This window comes from Dendrobates tinctorius, unplaced genomic scaffold (assembly GCF_039654945.1).
Source record: "Dendrobates tinctorius isolate UK_male_01 unplaced genomic scaffold, ASM3965494v1 ptg000224l, whole genome shotgun sequence".
NCBI lineage: Eukaryota > Metazoa > Chordata > Amphibia > Anura > Dendrobatidae > Dendrobates > Dendrobates tinctorius.
This window is the reverse complement of record NW_027361891.1, coordinates 2,443,696-2,471,320: the sequence shown is the minus strand read 5'-3', so window position 1 is coordinate 2,471,320 and position 27,625 is coordinate 2,443,696. Positions and strand designations below refer to the sequence as shown.

At 40.8% G+C, this 27,625-nt stretch overlaps 1 protein-coding gene across 1 annotated transcript in view; it reads left to right on the top strand.

The window, feature by feature from the left end:
- The window catches only part of MSRB3 (methionine sulfoxide reductase B3), a 331,564-nt gene that overhangs the window by 45,281 nt on the left and 258,658 nt on the right, over positions 1–27,625 (top strand). Inside the window, exon 2 of the mRNA XM_073555445.1 lies at positions 7,750–7,877. Within this exon, the coding sequence (XP_073411546.1) occupies positions 7,802–7,877 (76 nt within the window). The 5' untranslated portion in view covers positions 7,750–7,801. The remainder of the gene's footprint in view (positions 1–7,749; positions 7,878–27,625) is intronic.

Below are 27,625 nucleotides of genomic sequence, written 5' to 3'. Positions count from 1 at the left end.
CCAGTAAAATGTCATCTATTTCCCAGAGTAGAAATATTATAATTGCGCAGTTTTTTTAAACTTCAGCTATTGTACGGTTTATTCGACTCCCTTTCTTTTGGCAGCCGCACAGCGGTATTATTATGTATTGTTTTAGCCCCATTTATATGAAAAAGGTATACATAATAAAAATAAGTACAGTAATCTTAACCAATGCAAGTCACTGACTGCTACTGGAGGAGAGAGGATGCTGCCCGTGAAGGATGACAGTCTCCAAAGGATGGGTGAGGATACAATTGGACCTCCATTTCCCTTGAGGAAGCCACGCTTGGGTTGGCGATATGCGTGGGGTCTCCCCCTCCTCCTCCTATTACATCATGTAGGCACTGAGTGTTTGTCCATGATTTTTTGAGGACTCTCCTTATCTATGGGTTTGTGGCAGATAGGCATCTATTGTGTTATTTTTGCATCTACAGTATTTGGATATTCACCAGCATTATTCAATGTTCCTTTATTGGTCGGCGTCCATATATACGGGTTTACATTTTGTCCTCATCTCTTTAAATCTTGACCAATGGGTCATATAGGGTATTGATATTTCTCAGATCTTTCAATTTGCAGCAATTATTTTTTCACTTTTAGTGACCTGCACTTTATTTGCTGATTTTGCACATAATGCCTTGTCATGATGCATATCATTGTTTGACATTTTATACTTGTCATAATGCCTTGTCATGATACATATCATTATTATTTTTGACATATTTAGCTATTGAATTATTGTCTTGTGCATTATTTTTGCATCTTTGCTGTATAGAGTACTGTATATTTATTCCAATACAAACCCTTTGCCTTAGTATCGTGGAGCATTAGGTTCTTATTTTAGAACCTTTTTTAGAGTGTTACACACGGCCAATTTGTCCTGGCCTTTTTTAATTGTTTTTATTCTTATCAATGTAACTTTGTGTAGAATTTTTTGTGTTAATAAAATTTATTTATTTGTTTATATATTTTTGTGTTATATTGTGGTTATGACCCTGGGATTGATCGCATCCATTATACACACTTCTTTCTTTTGTTGGTAGGATACAATAGGTGAGGGCAGAGCTGCTTGCACAACGGAATGGTGGAGCGATGGTTAGTGTAAGTTGCAGGCTTGTCAGAAGAGGTATTTCTTCAGGTTCCTTTTGAAGGTTCCCATGGTAGGCGAGAATTTGATATGTTGAGGGACACAGTTCCAGAGTAGAGGGGATCTCCTGGAGAAATCTAGTATGTGATTGTGGGAAGAGAAGATAAGAGGAGTAGAGAAGATCTTGTGACGATCGGAGGTTGCATACCAGGAGACTAGGTCACAGATGTATGGAGGAAACAGGTTTTGGATCGCTTTGTATGTCAAACTTAGAGTTCAGAACCGGAGTCTTTGTGCAAAGGGGAGCCAGTGCAGGGATTGACAGAGGGGAGAAGTTGGGTAATAGCGGGTTGTCAGATGGATTATTCGGGCACCAAAGTGTAGGATAGATTGGATGGGTTATATAGTGTTATAAGGGAGGTCACAGAGCAGCAGGTTGCAGTAGTCGAGGCGGGAGATGATGAGGACATGCACTAGTGTTTTTGCAGATTCATGGTTCAGGAATCTATGGATTCGGGAAATATTTTTCTTTTGGAGTCTGCTGGAAGGAGGAAGAACTTGGATCACAGATTTGAAGGAGAGATCATAGTTAAGCCATTGATTTTGATGGATTTGGCAGTTAGTAGGCCATTGTTGACTTTAGTCAGGGCAGTTTAAGTGCAGTGGTGCAGTTGGAAGCCAGATTGCAAATTGCCAAGAGGGAGCAGGAGGATAGATTTGAGGACAGTTCAAAAAGAACGTGTTGTTCCACTTGAGGCATAGGGGAGAAGTGATATGGGGTGATAGCTATGCACAAAGAATGGGTCAAGGGAGGACTTTTTGAGGACAGGTGTGATCGAGGTATGTCTGAAGCATGATGGGAAGACAACAGTTGTTAGTGACAGGTTGAAGTGGTGGGTTAGTTTTGGGATGAAGACTGTTGCAAAGTTTGGAATGAGGTGGGATGGGATTGGGTCAACTTCACAGGTGGTGAGATGTGATTTGGAGAGTAAAGAGGAAAGTTGATCTTCCCTGATGGTGAAGTTGGTTTTGGAGGAGGAGAGTTGAGTAGTTATGAGGAGGGGCTGTGGGGACTTTAGGCAAAAGCTTTGCGTTATGTCGTCAATCTTCTGCTTAAAGAATGAGTCAAAGTCTTCAGCTGAGATGAGTGGATGGCAAACAATATTCTTCAAAGCTTTATTTCAAAATAGGTTAATAATGCGTTTTGATGTCATGCAGGACCTCTTCCTCAGGACAAAACATTAGGTAAGGTGAAATAAAACTTTGAAGACTATCGCTTGCCATCCATCTTTATCAGCAGTGCAGATTTGAACACATACACCCAATTTCACCATTATCCTCTGTCTTTGGACCCGTGTCCTACAGCAGCTGATCCATGCATTTCACATGTTGTTTAGTTGCAACAAAACAAGGTGAGCATTCCACTCACTGTGCACCCCATTTTTTTGCTCTCCAGATTTTCTTCCTCTGTTCAGAGCTGTTTGCACATTCTATTCCATGGGCATCACAGTTCTGCTCCAAAGATTCACAGCTTCAAGTGGAGGAAAGCAGTGGGCAAAATTTTTTGCAGTTGGATCTGGCACTGGACGAAGTATGGTTCAAGCAGAATCCAAACCCTTGTCACCAGATGTTAATTATTGGGAACAGCCTGTGGCCTCATCAGTTGATCGTCGCCCAATCGTGTAATTGTCTAGACGATAGGAGCCAGTTGAGAGCTCTTCGCTCCAAAGATGACAGCAGTTGTTTCTGCGTGCCACGCGGCTTGTGATCTCTGTGATTACTGCATGACCAATCAAATCTGTTGGCCATGGAAATGCAGCCTTTCCGGTTTTTGGCATTGTTTCAGGACAACGGCATTAGCACAAGAAATTTATATTTTCAAAATGTGGACTTCTGATTTGTTACTGAAACACAGTTTAATCACAAATGATTTGGAGTAGCTAATTCGCCCTGCAGGCTGCACCCAAATATTAGACCTAACGATTTTTAAGTGGAAATCTGGCCTTCTGATTTGACACTGAAGCACAGTTTTAGCATAAACGATATGGAGTAGCTAATTGGGCCTCGTGGCTGCACCACTATATTAGTCCGAACGATTTTTAAGTGGAAATCTGGCCTTCTGATTTGCCACTGAAACACATTTTTTTTTCTCGCACAAACGATTTGGAGTAGGTAATTGGACCTCATGGCTGCACCACTATATTAGGCCTAACTATTTTTGCGTGGAAATCTGGCCGCCTTATTTGCCACTGAAACAGAGTTTTTAAGTGGGAATCTGGCCTTGTGATTTGCCACTGAAACACAGTTTTAGCACGAACGATTTGGAGTAGCAAATGGGGCTTCCGGAGATGCCACATAGTTTAACCGCAGGCAAAATGAAACAAACCATAATTAGAATAAAATTAACATTTATAGAAATATTATTAAAATTAATAATAAAAAACACACATCATCTGTACATTAAAATACCCAAAGAGAGGGACCAAAGAACCTACCCAAAGTAAAAAAAAAAAAACAGTACTCAATAACTCCAGGCAGAGTGAAAAATGTATAAGAACTCAATGCAAATGCTACAACAAAACTATGGCCCTGTTTATATAGAGTAACTAGCTGAAGAGCCCGGCGCTGCCCGGGCATAGTAACTAACTGTGGATAGTTATAACAAATTATAATTATCCTCCATCCCATAGTCCCGTGCCCATATACCCAACATACCTATCCTCCATCCCATAGTCGAGTGCCCATATACCCATCACACATCCTCCGTCCCATAGTCCCATGCCCATATACCCATCATACATATTCTCCATCCCATAGTCCCATGCCCATATACTCATCATACATATTCGTCATCCCATAGTCGAGTGCCCATATACCCATCACACATCCTTCATCTCATAGTCCCATGTGCCCAGATACCCATCATACATATCCACGATCCCATAGGCCCGTGCCCATATACCCATCATACATATCCTCCATCCCATAGTCGAGTACCCATATACCCATCACACATCCTCCATCCCATAGTCCCATGCCCATATACCCAGCATACATATCCTCCATCCCATAGTCCCGTGCCCATATACCCATCATACATATCCGCCATCCCATAGTCCCGTGCCCATATACCCATCATACATATCCGCCATCCCATAGTCCCGTGCCCATATACCCGTCATACATATCCTCCATCCCATAGTCCAGTGTCCATTTACCCATCACACATCCTCCTTCCCATAGTCAACCATTATGACATCATAATGAGCAGCGGGGCTTGCAACCTATGATGACATCAGCATCGCCATGGCCACCATTGACATCATGAGGGGCGGGGCTTGATACACACACACTTTTTCCCCATTATGTAGATAGGGGCAAAATTGTTTGGTGAATTGGAACGCGCGGGGTTAAAATTTCGCCTCACAACATAGCCTAGGATGCTCTCGGGGTCCAGACGTGTGACTGTGCCAAATTTTGTGGCTGTAGCTGCGACGGTGCGGATGCCAATCCCGGACATACATACATACATACATACATACATACACACATACACACACTTGAGCTTTATATAATAGATGGAAAAGAAAAGGAATAGGGGTACCAAAGGTTAATAAAGTAAATGAGTGTCCATGGCATCTTACAATAGTAGTACCCATATTCAAGGAATGAAACCATGCAAGGTAAATATGACCAAATAAATAAAAACGCCTTCTGGATCTCCTGGCTGGTGGTGAGCTCCAGACCTTTGATCCAGTGCTCTGCAGCTCTCATAAGGGCCCGCATGAGGATGGCCCATGTGTCCTTGGGGCCTTTTTGCAGGCTCCGAAACTTTCTGCAGTAAGACTCTGGGATGAGGTTGAACTGCTGGATCAGGGCATGTTTGATGCTCTCATAGTCCTGTTCCATGCCGGCAGCTAAGTCACCCAAAACATCCAGAGACTTACTCCTCAAATAGGGGATCAGGTACTTGGCCCACTGATCCGAGGCCAGATGGTGCTGTCGGCATGTCCTCTCAAAGGCTCGCAGAAAGGAGTCCACGTATCCATCCTCCAGCAAGGGGAAGTCCTCGGCTCAGACCTTGGCTGTCTAGGGTTCTGGATGTGCTATGGTGGGCGGTAGGAGACCCTGCCGAGCCAACTCCTGCTGATTCTGTCCCTCTGCATCTTCACGGCATTCCACCACCTCGTGCTCCCACTCTGCTTGACATTCTGCCACCTCCCAGTCTGCCTGGCATTCTGCCGCTTTCAGGAGGGCTGTGGAGGCTTCCTTGTGCCCTGCCTTGAGACTTGCCAGGGCAGCTTGAAAGAGGGCCTCCGATCTGAGCTGTCAGGGGAGAAGGGCAGTAGGAGGGCGTTCTCCTGCAGTAGGGTAGTGCACTGACGGCGAGACGCTTGGGGAACCCGGGCGGGACCCCCCTGGTTCACCCCTTTGTTGGAACCAGTACATTCATTCTCCACATTACGGGCTAGCTCTGCGGCCATCATTCTTCTTGCTCTGATTGCTTGCAGCCAGTCTTTTCACCCCTCGGTCACGGACACAACTGCAAACTGAGCACCCACACGTCTACAGTACTTGCACTTGGACTGTCTAGTGCTGAGCTAATCTTAAGACCCCAGCAACAAAAGCTACTGCTGTTAGTCCTTAGTGTCTGGCAGTAGGGATCCCACGCACACTATTATCTCGATCCCACCGCTCTGCCACCAGTCTGTGACGGATTGCACAGGGAAAGGGGGGTGTTGACTTCGCTCACCTCGGGGGAGGGGAAAAAAGGACCCAGCAGGGATAGGCTCTCTTGCATGACCACTAGCCTCAGGTTAGTCAGGGAACTGCACCGAGGGCTAATAGTCGGCAGAAAGGCTTCCCTTAGAGGTATGAGTTATTGAGGCACTCCCAGGGAGGGGGGATATATATCACCAGTCCAGGCTGGGGATATATATATAAACCTCCCCAGCCGTCACTGCCAGAGTTCCTCACTAAAACAGTACGGTATGCTGCCACCAGTTCCTCATTCGAAATAAGCACCATGAAAAACTTGTTGCATCATTCCCAAGAAGACTCATGGCTATACTAGCTCAAAAGGGTGCTTCTACTCAATACTGAGCAAAGGGTCTGAATACTTATGACCATGTGATATTTCCATTTTTGTTTTTTAAAAAATTTGCAAAAATGTCTACATTTTTGTTTTTTTTTTTTCAGTCAAACAATGAACAATTTTTAATTTACCAAATAGCTGAAATGACACAGAGTGAAAAATTCAAAGGGGACTGAATACTTTCTGTACCCACTGTGCAATAATTACTATGTCTAATATTCTCTGTTCCAAAAACGGTGCTCCATACGCCTTTAAAATGGAAGAGGCATGGGGAGAACTGTGGAAAGTCTCAACCAAACCTCCGTGTCACAGGATTGACACAGCACCATCCATCTGATATCGCGAGGAAGCGAGCACAACAATATAGTCCAGTCTAATGCATGCGACTGATGTTTGAACAAATCTGACCAAAACACATTGATCAAGTATGTCATATTAAAAGGAGAGCAATGTGTATCAAAGTAACATGCAAATATAATAATGTTTATTAAATCCAATTTTACAGTCCAAAGAAAGCAAACATCCATAAAAGTTAAAACCATATAATAAAAATGTGAATCCACAGGATGACAGACATACATCACTGTCCATCTCACACCAGTGGAAAGTCGGGAGAATAATAGTTCAGACTTTTCACTGGGGCACTGATCTCAGAAAGGAGGACAGAGTGGAGCACAATAGGTGTTGTGACTATACTTTAGTAATAGGCGGGGTTTAAAGTAATACCTGGCTGCATAAAATAATGTTGTTAAAAACACCACATAAATGCAGTAGAATGCCAAAAAACACTGAACCTGTTGTTTAGTATAAGTACTGAAATCTGCTCTATTTCCATGGGAAGATCACCACAGAAGATCCCGTGGTCTGTAGTGTTTATCTCCTACAACTCCTCTGCTGCCCTTACCCCACAAGGCTCACAACCGGTCAAGAATCAGAACTGACTGTACAGTAAATTTGTCTGTCCCTGTTGCTGCCAGTGGGGCAGATTTTAAGTAAATATATGACTCCCTTAAAAAGGTCTGGTTTTTAAGTATTTTTAATGTTTTTTTCTTTATCTCCACCACATCCATGATTTTATGTAATAAGTTTGCAGATTTCATTAGTTTGACACAGTATTTTTTATAATGTTACATTTTATCCAGGCTGAGTATGATTTCTATTAGTTGTTTTCCGTTATTAATGCATCACGGTGGATAACCTTATTTAATATGACTGTATATTTGATTCTTCAAGACAGTGGTGGGCAGTCATTTACAATTGTCTATTACATCGCTGTATATTGTAACAAAGGCATATTCTTAATTACATTTCCTGAGGCCAAATTACTTTTTGTAATTAGAATTTCTATGTAAAACATTCATACAGTTTGTACCCTATATGTGGGGACCAAGTGAGAATATTCTTTAGCGTTTAATCTTATGCTTTATACTTGAGCAACTGTTTATTGCCCACCACTACTGTAAAATAAGTCATGACCATCTTGTCTCCTGTATTGTTTTTTATCATGTGTCATGCTGATATTAATCTTTCTTTTTCTCCCATTCAGCTGTTGGCCCCGTTCTTTGCCCCTTCGTTTTGTTGGTGAGGATATCACAGTGATGTCTGCATTCAACCTGCTCCATTTGGTGACAAAGAGCCAGCCAGTGGCCCTGCGGGCCTGTGGGCTTCCCTCAGGTTGACTGGTTGTACTTGTTGTGTGATGCATATTGGGAGCCCTTAACAACTAAACTCTGCTGCAGTAAAAAACCAGTTAAAATTAGTATAATAAAATTGGGAAATACAATACATATAAATTACACATGACTTTCTAAAGACTAACCTAAGGCTACAGTAATACATTTTAGTGTTACAGTAGTTGTAAAAATAAATGTTACCCTATTTATATGATCATCGTTTATATTCCTGCATACAGGCCTTTCTTTACCACTAAAAGGAGTCTGTCAGCACCTCTGCCCCCCATACCAATTCCCGTGAAGCTGCTGACAGGATTACAAAAGGGAAGTAGAAATCTTTAAACATACCTTTTGTACTGCTTTAGTAAGAATATAAAAAATTAAAGAGTAACTATTGTTTAATTTTGTATTTCATAAATTCATAGTACACATGGATATAAGCAACTTTCTAACAGTTTGTCAGACACATTTGCTTCTTTCTCCTCCTAGACCAGTATTCCCCAACTCCTGTCCTCAAGAGCCACCAACAGATCATGTTTTCAGGTTTTCCTTAGTAAGAATTCCATCACCTGTGCAATACTAAGGTAATCCTGATAACATGACCTGTTGATGGCTCTTATGAGCCGGAGTTGGGGTACACTGTGACCTAGACTGATCATTTGCTCAAAAAGTCACTTTTAAAATCTGTATGCAGTGAAGACAGATTTTCCCATTAGTGAGATAAGAGATGGCAGTGGTGCTTTTGAAATTTTATGGAGAGAAGTGGAAGAGTTGGAGGCAGACACAGACATGGTAATGCAAGCTCTCCTGAAACAATAGTTACAGTTTTCCATAGAATTTCATTCTCCATAGAATTTCCACGAACCATCATCTCCTATATCAGTAAAGGAAATATCTGTGTTCACTGAAGGCAGACTATACCAGTGAATTGACAATTTTGAGAATGAATGGAGAAAGCATATTTTTCTAATTATATATTAGATAATTTCTTATTTTCACATGTTCTATTCATTTCTAAAATATATATATATATATATATATATATATATATATATATATATATATATATATATATATATATATTGTAGGGATGTGACTCACTCAGGTGCAGCGGGAGACAATCAGGAGACAGGTTCTTCCAAAGTTCATAAGGTTTATTTCTGTCATAAACCATAAAACAGCGTGTCACCAAACATAGCCTCTAGCTTAGGCAAACAAAACATAACCGTTCGTGGTTGCAGACTCAGACCGCGAGTCTCAGCACATGCTGGGAGGTGTAGTCCTCCCCACATACAGCTCCCTGGTTCAGGAGCAGGCCACATTATAAGGCTGTAGCCACACCCACGAACTCAGCAGCTGACTGGTCACCTGACTGTGACCTCACCACAGGTCCTTCAAACAACAATAATAATATCTGGTAGGCTTTACATTATAGAGACAAGCCATTTATGAGGCACATATCGCCCATCGATTACACGACCCTTAGCCCTGCCACAATATATATATATATATATATATATATATATATATTCTAGTCCCTGTTCATGCCTCTCTTCATCTCCTATTTAGCTTTGTCAGCAGATTTGAAGCAGCTGACAAAGTTTGTGCAGCACTAAACAACAAATTTGCCGATTGGGAGTCATGCAATAGCCTGTTTACACAGGGAGAGTGAACTTCAGATGCACATAATAATCTGTAAGGCTATGTTCCCACGAGTATTTGGTGAGTTTTTGATGTTGCAGATTGTCTGCACCATTTCTGCACCTATTAAGTAAAATAGATTACTTGTGTTTTTTCGAATATCTGCAACATCAAAAACTCACCAAATGCTTATCATGGGAACATAGCCTAATAGGTTGTTCAGTGTGCTTAGGCTTATTATACAGGAAAGATGTATATCTTTGTACCGTGTTAGCCAGTAGATAGAAAAATATTCAGGATTGAGAGTCCTCAGTAGTTGATACCTTTTAATGGCTAACTGAAAAGATGGTAACACATTGCAAGCTTTCGAGACTACTCAGGTCTCTTCATCAGGCTAGACTAAGACAAGATCTGAAGTCACATATTTATGCACAATACAGCCTAGAAAAAATGCAATAGATAAGACAAGTGACGTGAAGCAGAACTATCAATTTGGGAGAGGGAGAAACAAATATAAACATTGGACCAGTTCATAGATAAGGAGTCCGAATGTTTTATGGTCCTCTGATTGGGGTCTAGTTCTGTGTTGTGAAGCCCCCACGGTTTTAAAAGGAAATTCCTTAATTGATGTAAAAAGACATAAATCCATGCGACACATTCATTCCAGCACTGAGAGTCAAAGTTCGTCATAAATTTGTACTCCCAAACTCGTCTCTCTCTCTGAGAATTGAAGTTACCTTTCAATACCAGTAATTTCATATCCACGCTGCTGTGATCAGGGATACAGAAATGTTTTGCCACAGGTAGATCCATTCTTTTTTCTCTTATTGTGTGACGATGAGCATTCATCCTTGTTCTAAGCTTTTGCCCTGTCTCCCCCACATACAGACCCCCAGTTGGACATTTAGTACAAATAATTAAGTACACCACATTAGATGTAATGCAGGTGAAAGTACCTGGGATCTTGTAGTCCTGATGTGAGTTGGGGATCTTTATCTTGTCCGTGGTCATTATAAATGGACAGGTTTTACATTTTTTCTGGTTGCAAGGAAATGTTCCTGCAGCTGTTGGAGAGGACAGGGAGCTTCTGACAATGATGCTTCTTAAATTTGGGGGCTGCCTAAAATACAGCAGTGGTGGGTCTGGAAAAATGGATTTTAATCGGGCATCTTTTTGTAGTAAAGGTTGTAATTTCCGTGCAGCTCCCCTTAGCACCTCCAGATTTGGATTGTAGGTGACTACTAGAGGCACTCGGTTATTTTCTTCTTTAGCTTTGTAATTTAGCAGGTGATTCCTTGACAATCTGGTGGCTCTTGTAATTTGGTTTTCAATTGTTCTTGGATGGTAACCCTGATTCAAAAAGGTCTTTTTGAGGCGACCAAGGTGTTTGTCTCTATCCATGGGGTTGGAACATATACGATTGTATCTGATGGCTTGGCTATAGATAATAGAGTTCTTTATGTGTTTTGGATGGAAACTGTCCCATTTAAGGTATGTTGGACGGTCGATTGGCTTCTGATACAGGGATGTCTCTATTTCATTGTTTTTTAGCTTAATGATGGTGTCCAAAAATTTAATCTCAGTACTGGAGTAGTTGAGTGTTAAATTGATGGTGGGATGAAATTGATTAAACTGTTCGTGGAACGTCTTTAGCTGTTGCTCAGACTCCGTCCAGATGATTAAAATATCATCAATGAAGTGGTAGTAGGCCAGGGGCCCGATGGGGCATGAGGACAAAAAGTCGCTTTCAAGCTTTGCCATGAAAAGATTTGCATACTGTGGAGCCATTTTACTTCCCATAGCTGTGCCAGTCTCCTTTCAGGGCAAAGCTTGAAAGCGACTTTTTGTCCTCATGCCCCATCAGGCCCCTGGCCTACTACCGCTTCATTGATGATATTTTAATCATCTGGACGGAGTCTGAGCAACAGCTAAAGACGTTCCACGAACAGTTTAATCAATTTCATCCCACGATCTATTTAGCACTCAACTACTCCAGTACTGAGATTAATTTTTTGGACACCATCATTAAGCTAAAAAACAATGAAATAGAGACATCCCTGTATCAGAAGCCAATCGACCGTCCAACATACCTTAAATGGGACAGTTTCCATCCAAAACACATAAAGAACTCAATTATCTATAGCCAAGCCATCAGATACAATCGTATATGTTCCAACCCCATGGATAGAGACAAACACCTTGGTCGCCTCAAAAAGACCTTTTTGAATCAGGGTTACCATCCAAGAACAATTGAAAACCAAATTACAAGAGCCACCAGATTGTCAAGGAATCACCTGCTAAATTACAAAGCTAAAGAAGAAAATAACCGAGTGCCTCTAGTAGTCACCTACAATCCAAATCTGGAGGTGCTAAGGGGAGCTGCACGGAAATTACAACCTTTACTACAAAAAGATGCCCGATTAAAATCCATTTTTCCAGACCCCCCACTGCTGTGTTTTAGGCAGCCCCCAAATTTAAGAAGCATCATTGTCAGAAGCTCCCTGTCCTCTCCAACAGCTGCAGGAACATTTCCTTGCAACCAGAAAAAATGTAAAACCTGTCCATTTATAATGACCACGGACAAGATAAAGATCCCCAACTCACATCAGGACTACAAGATCCCAGGTACTTTCACCTGCATTACATCTAATGTGGTGTACTTAATTATTTGTACTAAATGTCCAACTGGGGGGGTCTGTATGTGGGGGAGACAGGGCAAAAGCTTAGAACAAGGATGAATGCTCATCGTCACACAATAAGAGAAAAAAGAATGGATCTACCTGTGGCAAAACATTTCTGTATCCATGATCACAGCAGCGTGGATATGAAATTACTGGTATTGAAAGGTAACTTCAATTCTCAGAGAGAGAGACGAGTTTGTGAGTACAAATTTATGACGAACTTTGACATTCTCAGCTGGAATGAATGTGTCGCATGGATTTATGTCTTTTTACATCAATTAAGGAATTTCCTTTTAAAACCGTGGGGGCTTCACAACACAGAACTAGACCCCAATCAGAGGACCATAAAACATCCGGACTCCTTATCTATGAACTGGTCCAATGTTTATATTTGTTTCTCCCTCTCCCATATTGATAGTTCTGCTTCACGTCACTTGTCTTATCTATTGCATTTTTTCTAGGCTGTATTGTGCATAAATATGTGACTTCAGATCTTGTCTTAGTCTAGCCTGATGAAGAGACCTGAGTAGTCTCGAAAGCTTGCAATGTGTTACCATCTTTTCAGTTAGCCATTAAAAGGTATCAACTACTGAGGACTCTCAATCCTGAATATTAGGCTTATTATAAGATGCTAGAGAGATAAAAGCACAAATAGGGTCTTATCCGGTGGTGAAGACAAGATATAAGATCAGATTGCACTTTTCTTTTTTTTTTTTTAAAGTATTAGGGTGTGTAATAGCTCATCAGAGCCGACAGCTGCAGCAGGACAACTGGTCAGGCACATGACCAAATAATAGTATTCATACTGGACAGATTCGTGGTGAAAAACCTGCGCTACTGTACAAATCGCGATCCAACAGTAAAGATGAAAGTGATGGTTTATTTTCTTTCTCAACGCGTTTCAAAGTCACAAGGACTTCTTCGGGAGTAGTACAAGTATGCACTGTCATCATACTTGTATCATCGCCTGAAAAAGAAGTCCTTGTGACTTTGAAACACGTTGAGAAAGAATATAAACCATCACTTTAATCATTACTGTTGGATCGTGATTTGTACAGCAGCGCAGGTTTTTCACCACGAATCTGTCCAGTTTGAATACTAGTGTGCTTAGGCTGGCATTGTTGTAACCAGCTCAGGCAGTATTCACAAAGAATGATGTGCTGTTGAGAACTATGATATTTTGCGCAAACCAAAAGATTATTTAACTAATTGAATGAGTGTTTTGCTCATTTGTTAGGTGATTGGCAGGCTGTTTAATCAGCACTATTATCGTGAAAGAAGTGTTTCTAAGAACGCTCGTTCATGATAATCATGCAATATAAATGCACCTTTGTAACTTAGTATTGGGAATGTTTTTTTTTTTTTTTAATGAAAAGTGATTATTTGGCAACAATATCACATACCTTGACCAATGTCAGTATAGAACACTGTTCCTTAGAATTTGGCAAATCTGTTAGTATTAAAAATCTTAACTTTTTTGGAAGAGTCTAATTGTAACAACCTTTCACCATGATCTATTTAGACCTTTTTATACTGCACAAAAAGTGCTGGTGGTGAAGCACTTTACAGAATCCTCCAATCCTCATCATTAGATGTGCACAGATAAGTTGCCAATATGTTTCTCCAGGAGCTTTGTAGGGTTCTGTACTTTCCAGCATTGCTAATAAGCTTTTCTTCCTTTTAAACAAGGCTGTATTTCAATAGTCGGCTTTGCTATGTAGACTTGGACATGTGAGAATTTAGGTTTGGTTACTCCGTTATGAATTGTCATATTCAGAGTGGTCCAGAAAGCTGAGATTTTTATAGTTTTTGTCCTCACGCTGGGGAGCTTCTTTATCTGCTATGTTGCAAGCAGAACTGATATAAATGAATTGAGGTGATCTTCTATGCTTAGATAAATATTGGCTTTCTTTGCTTTTTAAAGGCTATGTGCACACGTAGCTGAACTTTCGCGGAAGTTACCGCGAGATTTCCGGAATTCCATTCCGCGGGAAAATCGCATTTTAAATTCCCGAGATTTTCCCGCGGAAAAACTAGCGATTTGCAAGTGTAATTGGCTTTCAGAATGCTAGCGTTTTCCAAGCGATCTGTAGCATCGCTTGTAGAACTGATTGACAGGTTGGTCACACTCGGAAACATAGTGTTTGACGAGTGTGACCAACTTTTTACTATTGAGGCTGCCTATGCGGCATCAATAGTAAAAGATATAAAGTTAAAAATAATTAAAAAAATTAAAAATGGTGTTATATTCACCTTCCGGCGTCCCGCGCAGCTTTCCCGGACCTCAGCGATGCTTCCGTTCCCAGTAATGCCTTGCGAGACCTTTGATGACGTCGCGGTCTCGCGATAATGTAGTGGTCTCGCAGGGAATAGGGACCGCTACATTATCGCGAGACCGCGACGTCATCAAAGGTCTCACAAGGCATTACTGGGAACGGAAGCATCGCTGAGGCCCGGGAAGCCTGCGCGGGACGCCGGAAAGTGAATATAACACCATTTTTTATTCTATTTTTTACAGGGATATGGTACCCACAGCCCGGAGGACAGTCTCCTCTCCTCCGGACCGTGGGTACCATCTGCAAATGTTCTGCTTACTTTTTGCATGGTGGGCACAGTCACATGCGGGAAGTAAGCGGAACAATGCAATCCTATGGGTGTGGGATCGCCACAATTCCGCAAATTAATGAGCATGCTGCATATTCTTCCGCAATGCGTTTCCGCCGTGGTAAAATCTGCAGCATTAGCGCAGCATTGTAGAATCCCATAGGATTGCATGGGATGCTGTTTTTTGCGTTTTCACGGCAAAATCGAGCGTTAAGGCTAGTTTCACACTAGCGTTTGTGGGCACAGCGCAGGGCTGCCGCTAAGCCCCGCCCCTGGCCGCGCCCCCTCCGGTCAGTTCCTCCTCTGATTGCATGAGGCTGCATGCGATCATCGTATCCTATATTTAGCGTTGGATACGCTGATCGTGCGCTGACCATGCGCTGGTCTGATTTTGCTGGTGCTGCGCCCTTTTGGTGCTGCGCCCAGTGCACAAAAACGCTCTGTGTTGCATTTTTGTGCTCTGGGCGCAGCGCCAGCAAAATCAGACCAGCGCATGGTCAGCGCACGATCAGCGTATCCAACGCTAAATATAGGATACGATGATCGCATGCAGCCTCATGCAATCAGAGGAGGAACTGACCGGAGGGGGCGCGGCCGGGGCGGAGCTTAGCGGCGGCACTGCGCTGCGCCCATGAACGCTAGTGTGAAACTAGCCTAAAAAATGTAGCGAAAACGCAAAAAAAAGCGACATGTGAACGCAGCCTAATACTGTACATTCACTTTTTTTGTTTGTAAGGGAAATAGGTTCAGTAGTGACCTATTACCTTCCATGTCAGGATTGTTAGGTGCAGAATAAGGAGGCTGCAAACAGCAGTGAAAATTAGTCTTCCTGGGTATTGAATAATTTGCCTTTGTTTTGCCTCTTATATCTTTTATAATTTGCTCTGCCTCTTATAGCTTATATTGATGACGTATCTTCAAGATTGGGATTCGACACCCATCACCCCCACCAATGCCACCACCATACAGCAGCTACAGTATCCCATTGTAAATAAAAATGTTTTCCTCACTCTGTGGCCTTATATGTAGGCCCTATAAAACGTTACACATCTTATTGAGAAGGGAATTGGTAAAACCTAATTGTTACAACAGCATTGTTTAGTTTGTTTTTCTTTTGAGAAAGCACATATTTACTAAAACACTTGTCGAGGGCTGACGGTCCTCTAACATTCTTGTATATCATGAGCTACTTTCCAGTAGATGGCAGTATTTACTTATTTTTGTCCATACATTTTGACCTAGCTGTGGTGGTAATTGTATGTATGCATTGTGCACAATGCCAGTAAACTAAGAATTAATGTGTCACACACACAAAGTTTGCTCACAAATAGACTATTTCCTGAGATATCACAGACCTGTTCCAGCATTAGAAACAATGAAAATGGCTTAGCAGATCTTTAATGCATTCCAGATATCAGAATAAAGGAAGGAATTACTGCAGCTATGCTGAGCCACAAAAACATGGGGTGTACTGGAAATACCCCATTTGTGATTCTGTAAAACATATTTCTTTATAAATAATTAGAAGTCACATTCAAAGCTTAGAGTTTGTAAGACATAAGGTTTCATTTCTTATTTCTTCCTGTATGTCTCAAAATCTATTGAATAATGATTCTACTGACGTTTTAAGGTATATTTGCTGCAGCAGACCACCCAGGCTTTGGAGACCTATTATAAAGAGTTATTTACTTATTTCTGTTTGTTAGGGGCTCTCACCTACCATGTGTTTTTTCTGCTTTCACATTGATTGTTGCCTGCATCACCTGTACTTTGCATGTATCGTTGTTATTTGCATTGAGTGTGCCTGTGCTATTGGTCGTAAGCATAGGATGTACGAAAGTTCACAGTGTCCACAGGTGTTAAAGGATCTTCATTTGATCATTACTGAGTTCCTTATGTTATCTGTGGTTATAAAGGAATGATGCACACGTGGTCAGAATTGTTGGTACCACTCATTTAATGACAGAAAAACCCACAATGGTCACAGAATTAACTTGAATCTAACAAAAGTAATAAATAAATAAAAAATCTATGAAATTGAAAAAATGAAAGTCAGACATTGCTTTTCATCCATGCTTCCAACGAAATTTTTAAATAAAACTCATGAAATAGGCCTGGACAGAAATGAAGGTACCCTTAACTTAATATTTTGTTGCACAACCAATTACTGCAATCAAACAATTCCTGTAATTGTCAATGAGACTTCTGCACCTCTCGACAAATATTTTGGCCTACTTCTCAAGAGCAAACTGCTCCAGTTGTCTCATATTTGAAGGTTGCCTTTTCCAGACGGCATGTTTCAGCTCTTTCCAAAGATGCTCAATAGGATTTAGGTCAGGACTCATAGAAGGCCACTTCAGAGTAGTCCAATGTTTTCCTGTTAGCCATTCTTGGGTTGATGTCACCTTTGTATTTTCAGGTGACATCAAGCTCACAGGTTTGTAATGGAGAGGCGTCAATAAGATACCTATCCATTACTAATCCTATAGTTATATGGTAAATAAAGACACAGCCAGAATAAAGTCCTTTTTTTTTTTCAAATAATCACAAAGACTCCTTTAATGAATCTTAATTAACCATACTTACTGAACACCTAATCTCCGACGCCCTTGTCTCCTGCAACAAAAATAAAATGATAAACCAACATATAATACTCAAGCATGTAGATAAATGTGAACGGCACAGCTGTTCAGCTCCGGGGACACAAATCTCATTAAAATTCCAGGGACTCAAGGCTCAGTAAAACTCCAGGGACACGGGTGCTGATCAGCATGGATAAGGGCCAGCATCCAAATTCACCATGTAGAAAAAAAAAGCATGGCACTCACTGCCCCCACAAAAATATCCTTTATTGTAGATACATAAAAACAGAGGCAGCGAGGCTTTCAAGTGGAAAACGTACCAGACAACGGTCCGTAGAAGCACAAATTCAGTGCGAAACTGCCGTCATCTGGTGCGTTTTCCACTTTAAAGCCTCCCTGCCTCTGTTTTATATGTATCTACAATAAAGGACATTGTTTTGGGACAGTAAGTGCCATGCTCTTTTTTTTTTCTACATTGTGAATCAACATATAATGTTTCATCCCATTGCTTCTAGTCTTTCATTTGCACAAGGAAAGACTAGAAGCAATGGGATGAAACTGAATGGGAGGAGACACAGATTAGATATTAGAAAAAACTTTTTGACAGTTAGTGATCAATGAGTGGAGCAAGCTGCCACGAGAAGTGGTGAGTTCTCCTTCAATGGAAGTCTTCAAACAGAGGCTGGACAGACATCTGACTGGGATGATTTAGCGAATCCTGCTTTGAGCAGGGGGTTGGACCAGATGGCCCAGGAGGTCCCTTCCAACTCTATGATTCTATGATTAATACTTTCCTGTCCGACGTAGTCCATTTAATATCTATTGTCCCACGGCGATCTAACGTGTAGAACAGTCACATCGGGAGATGTGATTGCTCTACCCAGCCTCCGGCGATACACTGACAGGAGGTAATCGCTCCCATAGTGTATCACTGCGCTGCCTTGATAGTACACCGGAGTTCATCAGCTCCAGTGCTCTCACTTACTGCACTACTGCTGTGTGAGAATTTTCTTGTGCAGTGGTGCCATAAGTGAGAGCACCGGAGCTGGTCAACTGATGTACTCCAGTGAACTCTCACGGCGGCTCAGTGATACACTGCGGGAACAATTACTTCCTGTCAGTGTATCGCTGGCGGCGGGGTGAAAACGACGTCGGACACTCGGTATTAAATGGACTACAGTGGACAGAGAGTATATATTGGTTTATTACTTTTGATTGCTTGCTGGAGACGCGAGCGTTGGGGATTAAGTGTTCGGTGAGTATGTATATTGTATGTGAATGTCAATGTTTTGATTTTTATTTTACAATTGTACTCAGACGGCGGATGTTGAGACTATTCTCCCATCATCAGCTCATGCTGTCTGTTATATGTGACAGCAGACATAGCCGGATGGGATAGTAGTCCCATCAGACGACGCCCAAGTACAATCACTATGGGCTGTTCGTCGCATAGGTACACACACCCACGCACACACTGGCACACAGCCGCAGACACCCTGTACACACGCAGATAGCCGCAGACACCCGCACACAGACACGCATATATTCTCCGCTCACACTTATTCTCCGCTCATACATGTTCTCCTCCCTCACACTCGTCCTCCTTCTGACATCATTTCCTTTGATAATTCTGCAGTGTTTTTGGCAGCAAATCCGCAAACCTTTTTACACCTGTGTTTTTGCTGCAGATTTGACTGACTCAATGGGTGGTTGATGGGTGAAAAACGATGCAGATCCGCAAAAAGAATTGACATGCTGTGGAAAATAAAATGTGTGCAACAATTCAGGAATACAATTGATTAACATTGCTCAATTAATCCATTGCGTTTTTGGAGCATTTCCGTGCTGAAAAAAACCACTGCAGAAACGCAACAAATCCGCAACTTGTGCACATAGCCTAAATCAAATCAATATTTGGTGGTGCCCCAGACTACCAAGGAACCTCCACTGTTTCACTGTTGACTGCAGACAATCATTATTGTACAAGATTTCTAGCATTTTGCCAAATAAACTGGCTTATGTTATAGCTAATAAAATAACATGCTTACGTCCCTTCAAAACTTGAAGATATTCAGCAGTGCCATCAGCTCAGAACTGGCGTCAATCAGTGAGAACCAGTTACACTCATTGACTGTTCAGTAATTTTCACCCAGAAGTGAAATTCATGGAAGAATTGCAACCAACAGCCATAACTTTGGCATGGAAACAAGGCCATGTGACTCAACTGTAAAAAATAGAAACTGGAGTGAAGTGAAAACATTGTGTGACTCATCAGAACAAAGCATCTACTGCCATTTTTCTGCTTCCCCATTTCTAGTTTTTACAGTTGAGTCAGTTGGCCTTATTTCCATGTTGATGCCAGTTCTCAGCTGATGGCACTGCTGGATATCATCCGATTTTGAAGGGAAGTATGATGTGTCTTTTATCTGCTGCACTAAGTTCCCATGGCCAACAAATATGCCTACAGTTCTCAATCTTCACATTTTTTGGTCAGCATCCTCAATGCAGAGAAATACAGGCAGATGCATCATGCAAGAAAATGCATTCTGCAGCAGGAAAACAACCCCAAACATACAGCCAATGTCATTTAGAACAATCTTCAGCGTACATCTGGAAGAATAGATGCATTCATTCAGGTGATCAAACCAAATATTAATTTGTTTAAAATTTCTACTTTGTTTATTAACTTTGCATTATGTTAAGCGAACCTGCCATTGAATTTCAAGTATCTAAACTGTCCCCAGTGCATTGTTAGTGATACAATGTGCATCACTAACAAATTTTTTTCAGTAAAAATAACACTGTAATGATGTCCAAAAAGCACTTTATGTAGTTAGATAATACCTGCTCATTTAGTCATAGGGATGTGCTTCATTTTCTGTTCAATTAGAGAAAAAGATCCATGCACAAAAAAGCGCACACCCATGAGTAAAAATAAGTATAGACCATGATACGTAAAAAAGTATATAAACAATTTTTATTAGTAGACAAAACAAACCACAATAAAATCAATTAAAAAGACAAAACACATCACATAGGTCCCATAAAGCAGCAAAATAGCACACCATAATATAATATGGGTGAAACAAGAATCCCCAAGTAGTATATAAATGAATCCCGAATACTTGCAGAAATAGTGCCAATCTGGGCGTCCCCAGAAGGCAAAAAAAGAGACAGAGCTCTGTATGAGATCAGAGTATTTGCATGAGATACCTGTAAAGATAGTGCCCCTATGAAAAGGGAGTACCCACTAAAATGAAAATAACCTGCATAGAAGAAAGCACCAAGGTAATATTTAGGGCTAAAATAGCCAGCAAGTCACCAACCAGGAGAGTACGTCAGGGTGTCGGGGATAGCAAGGCAAATGGGACAGTGGTCCCGGGACCAAAGGTGATGTAGGGAGCCCACGCGTATCGATGCTGACCGCTGCTTCGTGCAGTGTGTAGTATGGAGCTGGCCGCGCTCAATACTGTGCAAGTGTGGCCAGCTTCACGCTTGACACTACTCAAGAGTGTCTCCAAGCACCACACTTCGCAAGCATGAGATTCCAGTGACGTCGACACAACCATGGAATTAAATCAAATTGAGTGGGCGGCGACGCCCATGACTAAATAGAAAATGAAGCACATCCTTATGACTAAATGAGCAGGTACAATATAACTATATAAAGTGCTTTTTCCACATGATGAAACCACCATTTTTAATGAAAAAACATTAGTGATGCACATTGCATCACTAAGGCCGGGTTCACATTAGCGTTTGAATTTGCAGCGTGGTGCTTCGGACTTCTTTCCTTAAGCTCCTACTACTTCAGCATGCGTCCTGCATAGCTATGTTTCAATTGTGTACACAGGGACATGCACTGTATGCAGATGCGTCCATGTGCGTCGTTTTGATGTGCCCGCCGAATGCAACAAAATGCATCATGTTGCGTTCGGAGGGCACATCAAAACGACGCACGCAGACGCATCTGCAAGCAACGCATGTCCCTGTGTACACAATGTTAAAATTGGGTATGCAGGACGCATGCAGAAGTATGCGGAGCTTAAGAAAAGAAGTCCGCAGCACCACGCTGCGGACTCAAATGCTAATCTGAACCTAGCCTAACAACACAATGGGGACAATTAAGATGTTTGAAATGACGTGGCAGGTTCCCTTTAAATTAAAAATAAATTAATTATTAATACTTTTTGTTTTTGCAAACATTTACTTTGCAGCATTGTGTTCTCAACTGACTAAAATGTTTGCACACCCCTATACGTGTTGCTTAATATGTTTAATTCAAATTGTTTTTGTTTATCATTTCAAAAGTATATTTCATTCTAAATTTCTAAGTATAGTGGAGACTCAAGGTACAATATTAACCCCTTCATGACCTTGGGATTTTCAGTTTTTGCATTTCAGTCCCAGGACCATAACTTTTTTATTTTTCGGTCAATATGGCCATGTGAAAGCTGGCTTTTTGCTGGACGAGTTGTACTTTTGAACTACACCACTGACTTTACTATATAGTGTACTGGAAAATGGGGAAAAAAAATCCAAGTGCGGTGAAATTGCAAAAAAAAGTGCAATTTCACAATTGTGGTTTTTTTCCTTTTTACTATGTTCACTAAATGTTAAAACTGACCTGCCATTATGATTCTCCAGGTCATTACGAGTTCACAGATACCAGACATGCATAGGTTCTTTTTTATTTATGTGGTTAAAAAAAATCCAAATTTTGTTGCAAAAAAAAAAAAAAATGGCGCCATTTTCCAAGACCCGTAGCGTCTCCATTAGAGTTGAGCGACTTTGGTTGGATCGGGTTTCATGAAACAAAATTTGTTTCGGATGAAACTGGTCAGACTAGGGCAAAAAAAGTCGGAGTTTCGTCCGAAACCCGACCCCAGTGCAAGTCAATGGGGAATAAAAGTCGGCATTGAGCGGATGACATTCATCCACTCAATGCCGACTTTTATTTCCCATTGACTTGCATTGGGGTCGGGTTTCGGACGAAACTCCGACTTTTTTTTGCCCTAGTCGGACCAGTTTCATCTGAAACAAATTTTGTTTCAGGAAACCCGATCCGACCAAAGTCGCTCAACTCTAGTCTCCCTTTTTCAATATCTGGGGCTGGGTAAGGGCTTATTTTTTGTTCGCAGAGCTGATGTGTTTGCCAACCCATCGGCACCCCACGATCCTTTTACAGGGGTTCCAATGTGCGGGGTTTGTGGCACGCTTCTCGTGTGATCATCATAAATGCTGCTGTCAGAGATTGACAATGGAATTTTACATGTTAACAGCCGCGGGTCGATCACTATTCCACCTGCAGCTGCTAAGAGCCCATGTCAGCTGATCAAATCAGCTGTCATGTGCCAGAAAAGATGCGGGCTCATCGCTGGAGCCTGCATCAAAGGGGGAGACACGATTTATGACAAATGGGTTAATGTGTTCTGGGACAACTGTTGTAAGTTTAGAACATTATTTTATGTAAACTAGTAATTGGTCATGATGTCCCCAAAATGACATAAAATAAGTAAAAAAAATTAAGAACAACAACCTGATTAAAAATATGAATAAAGCAAAATTATGTATATAACAGAAATCATTATCTATACCAGTGTTCCCCAACTCCGGTCCTCAAGAGCCTCCAACAGGTCATGGTTTCAGGATTTCCTTAGTATTGCACAGGTGATGGAATTATTGCATGTCCAGGTGATGCGATGATCATCCTGGCAATACTAAGGAAATCCTGAAAATATGACCTGTTGGTGGCTCTTGAGGACCAGAGTTGTATACAAAGGACAGGAGCTTCTTCAGTGTCCCAAACTGGTGTTTAGGAAATCCAAGCACAGGTAAAGATTGAACATTTGGATACTGTGGAGATGCGCTACTAGACAGTCAATCAGTGTATGCAGTGTAATAGTATAAGAGTTTACTAGTGAAATACCCATGCTCTTTGGCTGCATTTTTTCAAAAACTTATGCAACACAGATCTGTAATGCTCTCACATTGTGTAATAAATGTGGTTTCAAGCCAGTGGCTCAGGAAAGCCCATATCATGAACTGAAGTATGAAACTTTCATATAAATATTAGTTAAGCATGGCATACACAGTGTGGTAGTGTGGTCATCCAATTAAATATGCAAATAGCCTCTCCAGACAGGAAGAGGACTTGAACAATAGTGCCACCTACTGGAATAGAGTTCATGTCCTTTACCTTTCTGAGGAAGAAATTGAAGACATCATTAATCCTGACCAAATCTCCAACTCCATTTGCTGAAATGTGGACCCCAGCTTCCAATTAACCTGTTGCCTACAGCTGTACTCCTCTCCAGTGATTCATGAACAAACTGCCTTCTTTTAACCCCTTTGTGACCAAGCCAATTGTGACCTTAATGACCAAGCCAATTTTTACAATTCTGACCACTGTCACTTTGAGGTTATAGCTCTAGAACACTTCAATGGATTCCACTGATTTTGAGAATGCTTTTTCGTGACATATTGTAATTCATGTTAGTGGTAAAATTTATTCGACATGACTTTTATTTATGAGAAAAAAACGGAAATTTGGCAGAAAATTTGAAAATTTTGCAATTTTCAAACTTTTAATTTTTGTGCCCTTAAATCAGAGAATCGTGTTACACAAAATAGTTAATAAATAACATTTCCCACATGTCAACTTTGCATCAGCACAATTTTGGAAGCAATTTATTTTTCTTAGGACGTTATAAGGGTTAAAAGGTGACCATCGCTTTCTAATTTTTTCAACAAAATGTAAAAAAAAAACTTTTTTTAGGGACCACATCACATTTGAAGTGAGTTTGGGGGGCCAATATGACAGAAAATACAGAAATTGACACCCCTCAAGGTGCTCATAACCACATTCAAGAAGTTTATTAACCCTTCAGGTGCTTCACGAGAACTACAGCAATGTAGAAGGAAAAAATGAACATTTTAATTTTTTCACACAAATTTTACTTTAGACCCAAACTTTTTTATTTTCACTATGGTATCAGGATAAAATGTCTCCAAGAAAAGGAGGAAAGGTCCAGCTCCAGAAATTTAAAATCCAGGGTTTTTATTGTATCATATTTAAAATATTCATGGCTGCTTGTGATCAAGTAACGGCAACAAAGTTCACCGCATGGGGATATTCTCCAGGTCTCTGTACGCGATTCGAGCACAAGTGCTCTTAGACTCAGAGTAGCTGTGGAATATCAGCTGAACCACATATAAAACTCTGTCACAGGTGATCTAATCAGAAGTGAACAATTTGTACAAAAATAATAAAATCAGAAAAATAAGAATGAAAAAAAAAAAGGAAAAAACACAAAAACACATTAATACATAACATAATAGAAATATATATAAAAATTCAATAGTACAGCTTAAATTCCTTTTTTTTAAATTTAATCTCAGAGGAACACGTGTATCAAACATATATATCCAATGTGCCTCTCGGTTCCTTAAAGGTTTTTCAATGTCTCTACCTCATAAATCTCTTCTAATCCTCTTTATCTTTTTCAGTATCAGGATAAAATGGACCACAATATTTGTTGTACAATTTCTCCTGAGTACGCTGATATCCAGTATGTGGGGGAAAGCCACTGTTTGGGCACATGGCAGGGCTGAGAAGGGAGGGAGCACAATTTGACTTTTTGAACGCAAAATTGGCAGGACCCAATTTTTCTGGTATGCCAGATGATATTAGAGAAGAAAGAAATTAATTGAAAATTGGAATTTTTTCCTGCGATCGACGTTATTTGGTGAATAATGGCGATCACGAGACTGGGGACAGTAAAAACCGACCCGAATCATCTTCTGACGCTGGGGGGCCCTATACAGTTATTTCTCAGCGCCGTTAAAAGCAGCACTGAGGAATAAGGCCCCTTAACTGCCGTCGTTAAAAGGCATATCGACGGTCGTTAAGGGGTTAAGACCAAATATTTGAAATTTTTACTATTTTAGACCAGAGCACTTGCGGCCATTGTTCTCCACCACACTTCCTACATTTTCATGCATAGTTGAAGTTTAGTTGCGATTCTTTCTTGAACATCACTTTTGCGAAACTTCTCTGAACAGCCGATGGGTCTATCTGGCACCCACTTGCTGCCACCAGTTCTGAGTTGATGACAATGCTCGGCATCTTAGAATTTTTATTTAAGCATGAAGTGTCTTTCTTCTGCTGAATTAATTTTCCTTAGCTGACCAATGCACCTACGGTCCTCAATGTTGCCATATCTTGGTGTTCTCAATTCTGAGAACTACAGATAGATAATTATCCATCATGCAATACCATCAAGGAGACATCTAATTGGCTCCAAATTTATTACCCAGCAGGACACTGACCTCAAACATTTAGACACTTTCATTAAGAACCGTCTTCAGTGTAAAGAATAGCAAGGAGTCCTGGAAGTTATCATATGATCCCCACAGAACCCTGATTTAAACATCATAAAGTCTGGGATTACACGAAGAGACAGAAGGATTTACATAATTCTACAATCACAGAACATCTGTGGTCAGTTTTCCAAAATGTTTGGACAAAACCTCTTTACCGAGTTCTTTCAAATACTGTGTGCAAGTGTTCCAAGAAGGATTGAAGCTTTGATGCTGTTTTAACCCCTTTGCAACATGCGGCACATCTTTACCGGTACATGTCAGCTGTTTTGAACAGCTGACATGTGCCTGGAACAGTCGTGGGTGGAATCGCGATACACCCACGGCTATTAACCTGTTAAATGCTGCTGTCAAACTCTGACAGTTGCGTATAATGCCCGCTTCCGCCCATCGATGGATTGGCATGACAACCATAGGTCTCCTGGAGACCTCTATGGTTGTCACTGCCGGCATGCTGTGAGCGCTGCCCGGTGGTCGGTGCTCATAGCAAGTGAGTAATTCAGCTACATACAGGCGATCTGAGAATCATATTAGCAGGTCAGTTATAGCATTTGGTGAACATGGTAAAAAAAAATCCCAAAATTCGTGGATTTTTCCCATTTTTGAGTACAAGATATGGTAAATCCAATGGTGTCGTTCAAAAGTACAACTCGTCCTGCAAAAAACAAGCCCTCACATGGCTATATTGACAGAAAAATAAAAAAGTTATGGCTCTGGGAAGAAGGGGAGCGGAAAACAGAAACACAAAAACGTAAAAGGGCAAGGTCTCAAAGGGGTTAAAGGCAAAGGATGGTCACACCCAATAATGATTTATTTTCTGTTTTGTTTATTCACTTTGCATTTCGTTTATTGATAAAACTAAACTATTAGCATTTCTATTTTTGAAAGCAGTTTGACTTTGCAGCATTTTTCCACACCTGCTTAAAACTTTTCCACAGTACTGTTTATGAAACATATTTTTCACTCAGTTGTTAATAGAGCAAATTCATTTATAATCTGATATTCTTCAGTTAGAGGTGACCATTGCAGACTATATAGGGACACATATTATTGTTTTTAATTGGAATCCAGGTCCTCATTCCTCTTGGTATGTGTTTTGATCTATGTGTTTATTGTTATTCTGTAATGTCTATTGTCTTTACAAGTCCCCGCTAAAATGTAAAGTGCTGCGGAATATGTTGGCGCTATAGAAATAGAATTATTATTATTATTAACCATAGAGCATCTGTACCATTATTCCATGGAACATATCATAGTTAGCAAATGTATGTACAAAAATAAATGAAAAGACCAATTGCTGTACATTATAAAAGGAAAAAAATATCAAATACAAGTTTATCTACAGTACATCTCATATCTAGATGCACATGAATAGGATCCACATATTTTTTACTCAGCACAAATCAGAAAATATATTTTTGTTATCAGATTCTATATTCCCATATTGGGCTTGATTTGGTAATGATGAATTAAACAAGTTTTCCATGACTATAATTTTTGATGACCTGTTCTTAGGTGAGAACCATGTTCCCTTTATTGTTTACCATGACAGTGTTGACTTTTGGTGATGGAGATGTCTGGTACTGAAGTTCTGTGCTGTTCATTATCATCTTATAAACTATAATAACAAGGTCAAGCATTGAGACAGGTGTAGAGCTTTGGCTGGAAAACAATGACGAGGACACGGCACTTGCTGGAATTTCATGGCCTCTGTAGTCACCTGATGTGGTGCCAAGAGTCGAATCTGATATGTATCTCCTTTTCTAAGAATATGCTATCAGTATTGTACTGTAGAAAAAACGGAGATTAGACCTACCGGTAAGGTTATTTCCAGGAGTCTATCCTGACAGCACCATGGG